This window comes from Musca domestica, unplaced genomic scaffold (assembly GCF_030504385.1).
Source record: "Musca domestica strain aabys unplaced genomic scaffold, Musca_domestica.polishedcontigs.V.1.1 107, whole genome shotgun sequence".
Taxonomy (NCBI): Eukaryota; Metazoa; Arthropoda; class Insecta; order Diptera; family Muscidae; genus Musca; species Musca domestica.
In genome coordinates this window covers 912950-924971 of record NW_026712125.1, presented here as the reverse complement: position 1 = coordinate 924971, position 12022 = coordinate 912950, and the positions used below count along the sequence as shown (strand labels likewise).

Sequence of the window (12022 nt, the reverse complement as noted above, 5' to 3'; positions counted from 1 at the left end):
ATCTTTATCTAATTTCTTTACTGGTTTGTTATTGAAAATGGAACTTTTAACTGATTTCAGACATAGAGATACGCTTCATTAGAATCATGTATTATTATTGTATGGCAGGGCGACGAAGGCTAAAAAAGTGGAGAGGAGATGAGTGATAGCGCAAAAACTGGAACTTGAAGTAAATAAAAGAGCTTGGATGCATTCATATACTCTGCTGCCATCTATGTGAGATTTTACAATCATTTTGAAAGATTGGCATCTTTGCGCTACTCTCTTAAGAGAAGAGAACTAGGATACATTACCCTAATCTACTGCCATCTATTTGTCATTTTGAGAGATTGTCGTCATTGAACTGAACTTTTTTAAGGCTAAAATAAATATAGTGTGATGCCACTTGTGTGTCATGTGTGTACTATTTTGAGGAAGGGAAATTATTACTAAATATTCCTCAAACATATGAGGTCTTTTATTAACGAAATGCTATGGTGCCATCTATCCGTAGAATAAAAAGTCACAATCAGTCAAAGGAATGGAGGAAGTCTCAGCTAAATTAATATTCTTCAATTGAATTTTACTGATTTCAGAAGTCTTTAACTACGACTTAATGACCTTGACCAAAAAAAGGAAATGCTCGCTGTGGCGCCTTCTATCCACCAAATAAATCGAAACAATCAGTCAGAGCAATAGTAGAAGTCTCAACTGAAATAGTATTCTTCAATTGATTTGTATATTTTCTCACGATTTTAGGAATTTTTGGCCATGACTTAATGACCTCAAACATTGGATGTGTTTGCTTAAAGTTCGCTGTGGCGCCATCTATCAGTCGTATAGAATATGTTGATTATATGACAGGGGGGCTAAAATTTAAAGTATGTATCATGTCTGTATCATTTTGAGAGGTGGAAATTGTTGCTTAATATTTCTCAAAGATATGGTGGCACTTAGCGAAAGACAAAAATGTTCGCTGTGGCGCCATCTATTCGCTAAATATAATGTCACGATCAGTCAGAGCAATGGCGGAAGTCTCAGCTTACTAATTCTTCTTAGCTAAATAATTATATTCTAATAATTAATTGTTCATTCGATTTCTACATTTTCTCAGAAGTTTTTAACGATGACTTAATGACCTGAAACATTGGATGAGTTTGCTTGAAGGAGATACTCGCTTTGACACCATCTATACGTCGAATAGAATACAAGAATCAGTAATATTTTTTGTTCATATGAAAGGTCAGCTAAAATCTAACGTCTGTATCATTTGAGGGAATGAAAACCATTGGTTAAACCTCCTCAAACATGTGGCGTACTTAAAAATAAAAAAAAATGTTTGGTGTGGCGCCATCTACCCGCTAAATGTCATTATCAGTTAGAGCAACGGTGGGACTCTCAACTAAGTTAATAGCTAATTCTTCTTTCATAACAAACTATATATAGAGGGTAGATTTGTAGTTTAAGCTTCTATTTAAAACCGCTTTAAAGTGTGTGGTATTTCACCGATAGATGGCGACACAATAAGTCTCGTTTCCTCGGTTGCCCAAATATTCGCTATCCGCTAAATATAAAGCCATTATCAGTCAGAGTAACTAATCAACTAAGTTCATAGCTAATTCTTATTTCAGGGTTCAGATTTTAAGTTGAAGGTCCCATTTAAAACCCCCTTAAAGTATGTAGTATTTCCCCGATAGATGGCACAATGCGTCTCGTTTCCTAGGTGGCCAAAATAGTTTTGGATACCTGCACTCTTTAACTTTTTTGCGGAGTTTTTTTATGACAGACAACAGTCGTCAACGTTTGCTTGAAATCTTCCCACCAAACATGATATTGAGCTATAACATGACATATAGATGGCAGTGTTGCAATTCTGTGTCCTCACTAACTCTACTTTGTTTCATATTCGGCTATCACAATCACATTGAACTCCTCTCTATTTTCTTTAAGCTGCCACTTTTAGTAAGATGATGATTTTTTTAATTTGAGATTTTAATAAAAGAAAATTGTGTTATTCGATGACGGATAGATGGCGTTACTATTAAGGAATGCCGTCCGCCTTGTTTCCTCATCGATTCAAAATCCAAAGGAGTCCTCAAGTTTTCGGTTTGTTCTCATAGCTCACAATAGATAAACGGTGGAATCTAAGCTAAAGGTCCGATCCAAAATCCCCTTTAAGTATATGAAATTTGACAGATAGATGGCAGCACACTTGAGTCTTGTTTCCTGGTGTGTCAAAGCAGTTTTGGGCATCAGAGCCCTTTAATTTGTCGAGTTATCTCGTCCCAACTTTCAAAAAAGGTTGGGTTACACCTCGAAAAAAGTTTCTTTTGTGAAAGAATTTAATTAACAAAAAAAAGTTATGAAATGACCTATAGATGGCGTTGCAATTACACAATGTAGCCCGTCTAGATTGCTCATGCAGGCAAAATGACAAGGCCCCTCAAGCTTTCGTCTTGGTTTTATGGCAAAAAAAAAACATTTAGAGACCAGATATTTTGTTTAAAGTTCCATTTAAAAATCTGTACATTAAATAAATTTGACAGATAGATGGCAGCACATTTGAGTCTTGTTTCCTGGCGTTTCAAAGCAGTTTTGGCCATCAGAGCCCTTTAATTTTTCGAATTATCTCGTCCCAACTTTCAAAAAAGGTTGGGTTACCCTTCGAAAAAAGTTTCTTAGTTTAAGAATTTAATTTAAAAAAAGTTATGAAATTACCTATAGATGGCGTTGCAATTACACAATATAGTCCGTCTAGATTCCTCATGCAGGCCAAATGACCAGGCCCCTCGAGCTTTCGTCTTGGTTTTATTGGCAAAAAACATTTAGAAACTAGATATTTTGTTTAAAGTTTCATTTAAAATTCAGTACAGTACATAAAATTTGACAGATAGATGGCAGCACATTTGAGTCTTGTTTCCTGGCGTGTCAAAGCAGTTTTGGGCATCAAAGCCCTTTAATTTTTCGAATTATCTCGTCCCAACTTTTAAAAAAGGTTGGGTTACCTCTCAAAAAAAGTTTCTTAGTGTAAGAATTTAATTTACAAAAAAAGTTATGAAATGATCTATAGATGGCGTTGCAATTACACAATATAGCCCGTCTAGATTCCTCATCCAGACAGAATGACAAGGCCCCTCGAGCTTTCGTCTTGGTTTTATGACAACAAAAAAAAACATTTAGAGACCAGATATTTTGTTTAAGGTTCCATCTAAAATTCAGTACATTAAATAAATTTGACAGATAGAGGGCAGCACATTTAAGTCTTGTTTCCTGGCGCGTCAAAGCAGTTTTGGCCATCAGAGCCCTTTAATTTTTCGAATTATCTCGTCCCAACTTTCAAAAAAGGTTGGGTTACACCTCAAAAAAGAGGTTTAATTTAAAAATATATATATATGAAATCACCTATAGATGGCGTTGCAATTACACAATATAGTCCGTCTAGATTCCTCATGCAGGCCAAATGACCAGGCCCCTCGAGCTTTCGTCTTGGTTTTATTGGCAAAAAACATTTAGAAACTAGATATTTTGTTTAAAGTTTCATCTAAAATTCAGTACAGTACATAAAATTTGACAGATAGATGGCAGCACATTTGAGTCTTGTTCCCTGGCGTGTCAAAGCAGTATTGGGCATCAGAGCCCTTTAATTTGTCGAGTTATCTTGTTCCAACTTTCAAAAAAAGGTTGGGTTACACCTCAAAAATAGTTTCTTAGTGTAAGAATTTAATTTAAAAAAAGTTATGAAATGACCTATAGATGGCGTTGCAATTGCACAATATAGCCCGTCTAGATTCCTCATCCAGTCAAAATGACAAGGCCCCTCGAGCTTTCGTCTTGGTTTTATGACAAAAAATATTTAGAGACTAGATATTTTGTTTAAGGTTCCATCTAAAATTCAGTACATTAAATAAATTTGACAAATAGATGGCAGCACATTTGAGTCTTGTTTCCTGGCGTGCCAAAGCAGTTTTGGGCATCAAAGCCCTTAAATTTTTCGAATTATCTCGTCCCAACTTTCAAAATAGGTTGGGTTACCCTTCGAAAAAAGTTTCTTAAAGAAAGATTTTAATTTAAAAAAATTAAAGGGTGACCTGTAGATGGCGTTGCAATTACACAATATAGACCGTCTAGATTCCTCATGCAGGCAAAATGAAGAGCCCCCTCGAGCTTTCGTCTTGATTTCATGACAAAAAATATTTAGAGACTAGATATTTTATCTCAGGTTCCATCTAAAATTCAGTACAGTAAATAAATTTGACAGATAGATGGCAGCACCAGGGCCAAGGTTTCGAAAGTCTTGTTTGCTGGTTTCTCAAAATATTTTTGGACATCTAAAGTCTACTTTTTGCGGTATCTGTTTCTGCACGTGCCACTTTTCATATATTTTTTTAATCTACCTAAAATACCTGAAATTCAATTGACACATGACAAATAGATGGCAGCACAATGTCAAAAATCCAACCAGTTTTGCCTGAGGAAATCCTAGATCCCAACTTTTGTTTCAGTACTGAGTTAGGAGGATGAAATGAAGCCACAGGCGAACCTTATATATCCTTTAACTATATTTTCATATCTTCTTCTTTCATATCTTCTTTTTACATTTATTTACATTTTTTTTAATTCTACCCCATCACTTCGCACGCCCTGTAGTTGACTTCGTGTGACTCACACCTTTGGCTGGCCTCGTCGAAATAAAGTTTAGCGGGGCAAACATTCCTTCCAATCTCCTTGCCATCCTGACATATGGCAAATCCGCGACAGCCATCACCAAACACATTGGCCAGCTGAATGCCATTATAGCCCAGGGTGACACAACGATCATGACGACAGGCAATATTGGTACGCACCACACAACGTCCACCATCGGAGGGATCAAAGAAACGATTCGTTTGACAGCGGCCATAAATCATGGTGAAACCCTCCTTGGTAGCCATACAATAGTAATAACCATCACAGGTATTGCCATCGGATATAAACACGCCATCTTGGGTACATTTGATGACGGGCGGCAAACATTCCCCACTGAAGATGTCATAGGTCCATTCAACGGCACAGAAACGGGCTTCCAAATTTTTGTCAACACAAACCTGATACCCATTGTCCTCGGCAATGTATTTTTTAATACCCACCCCCTGGGGAATTATGTTGCACGTGTCATCGGGGAAAAGCTCAATCTTACAGCGATAATTGGCGTTACACAAACCCGTTTCGGGATTGAAATTCTGGCCCGGAGGACATTGCACCCGATTGGCAATGCCATTAAAGCAATACAAATAACGGCTGCAGGAATGAGGATCAGCAACATTGACCATATGTTTGTGGCGACAGGGTTTGATGGTCAGACAATTGGCCACATCGGGAGCGGTACAGCTCAAACTTTCCAAATCGAAATGCAGACCCACCCGACAGGCATGGGGTATATATGTGTCATTCATACACTCCACATAGGTATCACAATAACGGGGATCCTTAATCAGGGTACCATTGGCCACATAGGGACAATAGAGATCGGGACGAAATGAGGAATCCAAATCCGAGGGATCCTGTATGGGTCCCGTGGGGATGCAATAACCCAGGCCAGTGTCAAAGACAAACGTTTCCGGACAGGTGTTATTATACAATATCGAATCCCAACATGTCTGATACTCCATGGATTGCTGGGGAACCTGGATATTCACGCCATCCGGCACAATGTTACACATATCCTCGGGATAGGGACCGTTGGGGCAGAAAAAGTCCCGAACACAATAGCCCGTGTCCGGATTGAAAAACATACCCGAACTACATTTACCCCGAATGCCCACACCCTGCGAGCAATAGTAATAGGTTTCACACGAATAGGGATCGGCAACAAAGACACCATCCTTATCCAAGCATGGTTGGCTGGAGAGACAACGCACCGTGCCAGGGTCTTGACATTTTCCAGTTTTGGCATCGAAATAAAGGTCATCACAGCTACCCCGAACATTTGTATCATTCTGGCATTCAATATAGATATTACAATAATTTGGATCCTTGATCCGAGTACCATGTGGGAGCAGAGGGCAAATGGTGGAGGCATTAAAGCGTTCCTTGGGGTTTTCGGGTAAAATTGGATCGGGATTTTCTGGTCTTTTGGTTGGTTCATGGGATTCCGGGGCATCGGTGGTGGGAGTTGGAGTAGTTTCAGCTGGTTCGGTGACTTGGGTAGTTGGCTCAGTTGCCGAAGGCGTTGATGATTCGGAATTTCCAGATTCCGTAGTCGTTTCGATTGTGGAGTTTTCAGTCGTCTCGGGTTGCCAGGTGGTCTGAGATGCGGTGGTCGTTTCTGAGGGCATTTCTGTCGATGCCGACGTTTCAGGATTTTCTGGCTCCTGGGTTGTCTGAGGTTGCTCGGTGCTTCCTGGTGTGGTTTTCGGTGTCGAAGTTTCAGGGTTTCCCGTCGTTTGGGGATCCTTGGTGACCTCGGGTCCTTGTGTGGTTCCTGTGGTGGATTCAGCTGTTGAAGTTTCGGGGTTTCCAGTCGTTTCAGGTTCCCTGGTTGTCTCAGGTTTCTCGGTGCTTCCTGGTGTGGTTTCCGGTGTCGAAGTTTCAGGGTTTCCCGTCGTTTCAGGATTTCCAGTCGTTTCAGGTTCCCTCGTTGTCTCGGGGTTCTCGGTGCTTCCTGGTGTGGTTTCCGGTGTCGAAGTTTCGGGGGTTTCAGTCGTATCAGGTTCCCTCGTTGTCTCAGGTTTCTCGGTGCTTCTTGGTGTGGTTATCGGAGTCGAAGTTTCAGGTGTTGTTTCAGGATTTTCGGTACTTCCTGGTGAGGTTTCCGGTGTCGAAGTTTCGGGGTTTACCGTCGTTTCAGGTTCCCTCGTTGTCTCAGGATTCTCGGTGCTTCCTGGTGGGATTTCAGTTTCGGGATTTCCCGTCGTTTGGGGATCCTTGGTGACCTCTGGTTCCTGAGTAGTTGCTGGGGTGGATTCAGGTGTTGACGTTTCGGGGTTTCCCGTAGTATCAGGTTCCCTAGTTGTCTCAGGTTTCTCGGTGCTTCCTGGTGTGGTTTCCGGTGTCGAAGTTTCCGGTGTTGTCTCAGGATTTTCGGTACTTCCTGGTGTGGTTTTCGGTGTCGACGTTTCAGGATTTCCAGTCGTTTCAGGTTCTTTGGTTGTATCAGGTTTCTCGGTGCTTCTTGGTGTGGTTTCCGGTGTCGAAGTTTTCGGTGTTGTCTCAGGATTTTCTGTACTTCCTGGTGTGGTTTCCGGTGTTGAAGTTTCAGGATTTCCAGTCATTTCAGGTTCCCTCGTTGTCTCAGGATTTTCGGTACTTCCTGGTGGAATTTCCGGTGTTGAAGTCTCAGGATTTTCAGTCGATTCAGGCACCCTTGTTGTCTCAGGTTTCTTGCTGGTCTCTGGTGGCATTTCTGTTGTCGAAGTTTCTGGTTTTCCTGTCGTTTGTGGCTCGCTGGTTGACTCAGTGATTTCAGGAGAATTTGTAGAGGTTATCTCAGGTCTTTCAGAAGTCGTCGTTTCAGGTTTCCCCGTCATTTCGGGATCTTTGGTTGTTTCGCTGGGCGTTTCAGTTGTCGACGCGCCTGGATTTCCAGGGCTGTTGGTAACCTCTGGTGCTTCAGTGGTTCCTGGAGTAATTTCAGATGTTGGTCCTTCAGTTGTCGGAGTTTCCTTTGTGGCCTCTGTGCTGGTTTCCGGCCATATTGTCGTTTCCTCTGGCCTTTCCACATCCCTGGTGCACATCCCCTTAAATGCATCGTAAACAAATCCCTCCGGACAGGTGTCACTCAGCAAAACACCGTTCTTACAAAATTGATAACCATTTTCCGTTGAAGGATCCTTGATCTTAACCCCCTCCCGGACAATGTTACACATATCCTCCGGATACATGGTTATGTTGCAGACATAATCTTTTTTACACTCCCCCTTGGCAGGATTGAATAGTTTACCCTTCGAGCACTCCTTGTAATGACCGATGCCCTTTTTACATTTGTAATACGACTGACAGGAATAGGGATCGGCCACAAGGACATTATCTTTGTCCAGACATGGTTGGCTGGAGAGGCATGGCAGAAGCTCGGGTTGGCCACAAAAACCATTGGCCAAATCGAAATAGAACTGATCACAAGATGTGGTAAGGCTTGTGTCATTCATGCACAATATGGCAATGTTGCAATAACGAGGATCCTTGATGGCCGTGCCGTTGGGCAAGAGGGGGCAGAGGTCGTAGGGATTGAATTTGGGTGTTTGGGGTAGAGCCTTGCACTCGCCGGAGCGCCCATCGTAAATTGTATGCTCTGGACAGGTGAAGTTTTGCAAAACATTTCCCAGGCATTTTTGATAGGCTGCCGGATCGTTGGGATCCTGAATACCAACCCCCTCACCAACGAGGTTGCACAGATCATCAGGATATAAATTTACTGCACATTGGTATTGTCCGTCACAGAGTTTCGTTTGGGGATTGAAGCTACTGTTATCCTTGCATTCGAACTGCAGGCCCATGCCTTGGTCACAGTAGTAAAATCCCTGGCAGGAGTAGGGATCTGCCGAGAAAATGCCATTTTTATTTTCACAAGGCTGTCGACTCAGACATTCCACTTCCTGTGGCTCCTTACAGTTGCCCTTGTTGCGATCAAAATACAAATCTCCACAGCTGGCGGAAGTAATCATCCCATCTCCACATTCGAAATATACATCACAGCTCCTGGGATCCTTTATCCTGGTGCCCATGGGCAAACGGCCACACAATTCCTTGGGATCGAAGTGGGTTTCAGGCCCATTTTCTGGTGGTGAGTCCCTGACACAACGGCCCGTCAAGGCCTCAAACTCATGACCCCCCGGACATGTTCCATGATATTCTACACCATTCCAGCAAATTTCAAAACCATCCTGAGACTTCAGATCCTTGATGGGCACACCATCGGCCACCATGTTACAATAACTTTCCGGATATAGGGTTATGTTGCACTCATAGCTCTCCTCACAGCTAATGGTGTGGGGATTGAAATGGGAACCCTGGGTACATTCGCCATACACAGAATGGCCATTGGTACAGTAGTAATAGCCCTGACAGGAATACGGATAGGTTACAAATTCCCAATTGTAATACAAACAAGGTTCACTGTTCAGGCACTCCACGGCCGAGGGCTGGACACATTGGCCACTTTGTCGATCGTAATACAAATCGCGAGGACATTTGCTTATTTTCTCCTCCTCACCGGTGCGGCATTCAATCGAGCGATCACAATATCTTGGATCTTTGAATACGGTGCCATTTCTCAGCTGGGAACACAAGAGCTTGGGATCAAACACCCCAAAATCCTGGGCCAACAGTCGGCCAATACTCCAGCAAATTAGGTATAAAAGTACAACCAATTTTTTTCCTCCAATTCGAGGGGGGACTGGAAAAAGAGGAAAACCGAAATTAATATTTTCACACATAACTTCCTGCAAAATTCCTTCCGAACTCACCCATGGTTTTATTTATTTATTTTTTTTTTTTTTTTCAAGAAATTCGATACCCTTTTTTTTCTTCTTCTGGATCTTCCGTAAAAATCTCCCCAAACCGTTTCAGATAGCAATCTGTGCCAGACTAGCGGCTGCCAGTGAAAGTTTTCTCCCAAAACGAAGAAAAAACACAAAAATACCCCTTCAAAACAACAGCCATAAATTTCGACAAGTTTTATGGGCCTATAATATATGTGTGTGGCCGGCCACCTGATAACCGACGACGACAACAAGCCCATATACCAAAGCCATTTTTTTTTTCTTCGCAAAATTAATTCCCTCAAACAAACTCAATATGATTTCTCTGAACCCAGGGCGCACAGTCACCCACCCCATCTGCGTGGGGAACTTCTTGTCAATACATGCAATTCTCTCAATTGGCTCTTAAGTACTTTCCCTAATCGTGATTGTTTGTTTAACAATCTTAGAGATATTAGAGTCAGAAAGAAACGAAGAAAAAGAACCGTCAACTGATTTCCGATAAAGAGACACGATTCACCGGAATATAATATTTAGCTAGCTGTTATGACAAATTGCAGGACCATAAAGTCTTTGGCGGTAGAGATAAAGTGATAAGTGATGACTGAGACAATGTTAAGTCTATGAATGTGCTGCCATCTATAGGTCATTTCATAATTATTTGGCTTAAGGTCGGAAAAAATAAATAAGTTTTGCTGCCATCTACATGTCATAACTGCGAAAATGGGATTTCAAAAAATCGCTTGAGAAGAGATAAAGATCACTGCGATAATTGATACCGACACAATGTGGAGTTTTCAAATGTGCCGGCATCTATAGGTCATTTCACAACTATTTTGGGATATGAACAATTTTGCTCAAATTAGGTTAAGGTCGGAAAAAATAAATAAGTTTGGGCTGCCATCTGCATGTAATAGCTGTGAGAATTTTGAAAGGAATGGATGTGCTGCCATCTATCTATCATATCACAAACAGATTTAGAAATGAATATCTTAACTGTATTCTGTTAAGAGTAGAATGTAATTATTTTGCAGAATCTAAAATCGCTGCGGAAACAATGAAAAGGTTATGAACGTGCTGCCATCTTTAGGCCATTTCATAATTAGTTTGGGATATGAAAAACTCTGCTTAAATAGGTTAAGATCGGAAAAAATAAATAAGTTTTGCCGGCCATCTACATGTCATAACTGCGAAAATGGGATATCAAAAAAAAATGGATGGCCTGCCATCTATCTGTCACATAATCTATTAAAAGTATAATTTTTTTCTCATAATAGCGATGGAATCGACCTTGAAACTCAATTCGCCATGTCGTAACTGCAACAATGGATTTTGAAACAAATTGATGGGCTATCTATGGATGGGCTGCCATCTATCTGTCATATCTCAATCGGGTTTAGAAATTGACATCTTAAGTGAAATCCGTTAAGAGTAGAATGAAATTATTTTGCCGAACCTCAAAATCGCTGGGGAAGATGATAAAATACCGACACAATGTGGAGTTTTCGATAGTGTTGGCATCTACAGGTCATTTCAAAATTATTTTGGGATATGAAAAATTTAGCTCAAGTCGGTTAAGGTCGGAAAAAATAAATAAGTTTGGGCTGCCATCTACATGTCATAGCTATGTCATAGCTGTGACTATTTTGAAAGCAATGGATGGACTGCCATCTATCTATCACATCACAATCAGGTTTAGAAATGAATATCTTAACTGTATTCTGTTAAGAGTAGAATGTAATTATTTTGCAGAACCTTAAAATCGCTGGGGAAACAATGAAGAGGCTATGAATGTGCTGCCATCTATAGGTCATTTCACAACTATTTTGGGATATGAAAAATTTTGCTTAAATAGGTTAAGGTCGGAAAAAATAAATAAGTTTTCCTGCCATCTATCTATCATATCACAATCAGGATTAGAAATGAATATCTTAATTGTATCCGGTTAAGAGTAGAATGTAATTATTTTGCAGAACCTTAAAATCGCTGGGGAAACAATGAAGAGGTTATGAATGTGCTGCCATCTATAGGTCATTTCATAATTATTTTGGGATATGAAAAATTTTGCTCAAATTAGGTTAAGGTCGGAAAAAATAAATGTGTTGCTGCCATCTACATGTCATAACTGCCAGAAATGGGATTTCAAAAAAAAAAAATGGATGGCCTGCCATCTATCTGTCATATAATCCATTAAGAGAATATTTTTTTGTCATAATAGCAATGGAATCGATCTTGAAACCCAATTCGCCATAAGAGATGTTAAGTTTTGCTCTAATGTGTCATCTACATTTCATAGCTGCGAAAGTGGGATTTCCAAAAAATGGGCTGCCATCTATCTGTCATATCTCAATCAGGTTTAGAAATTGACATCTTAAGTGAAATCCGTTAAGAGTAGAATTAAATTATTTTGCCGAACCTCAAAATCGCTTGGGAAGAGATAAGAATCACTGCGATAATTGATACCGACACAATGTGGAGGTTTCGAATGTGCTGCCATCTATAGGTCATTTCATAATCAGTTTGGGATATGAAAAATTTTGCTTAAATAGGTTAAGTGATTGAGTTGGGAGATCCACAAACTTTAGGAA

At 40.6% G+C, this 12022-nt stretch overlaps 1 protein-coding gene across 1 annotated transcript; it reads right to left on the bottom strand.

Moving 5' to 3' along the window:
• Positions 1-4529: 4529 nt before the first annotated feature.
• On the bottom strand, positions 4530-9543 carry LOC101890246 (uncharacterized). Its single transcript, XM_005181140.4, has 2 exons — positions 9420-9543; positions 4530-9349 (listed from the first exon to the last, which is right to left on the bottom strand). Exons 1-2 carry the CDS (start codon positions 9421-9423, stop codon positions 4599-4601), a joined length of 4755 nt encoding a protein of 1584 aa, XP_005181197.2. The 5' UTR covers positions 9424-9543; the 3' UTR covers positions 4530-4598.
• Positions 9544-12022: the final 2479 nt, after the last annotated feature.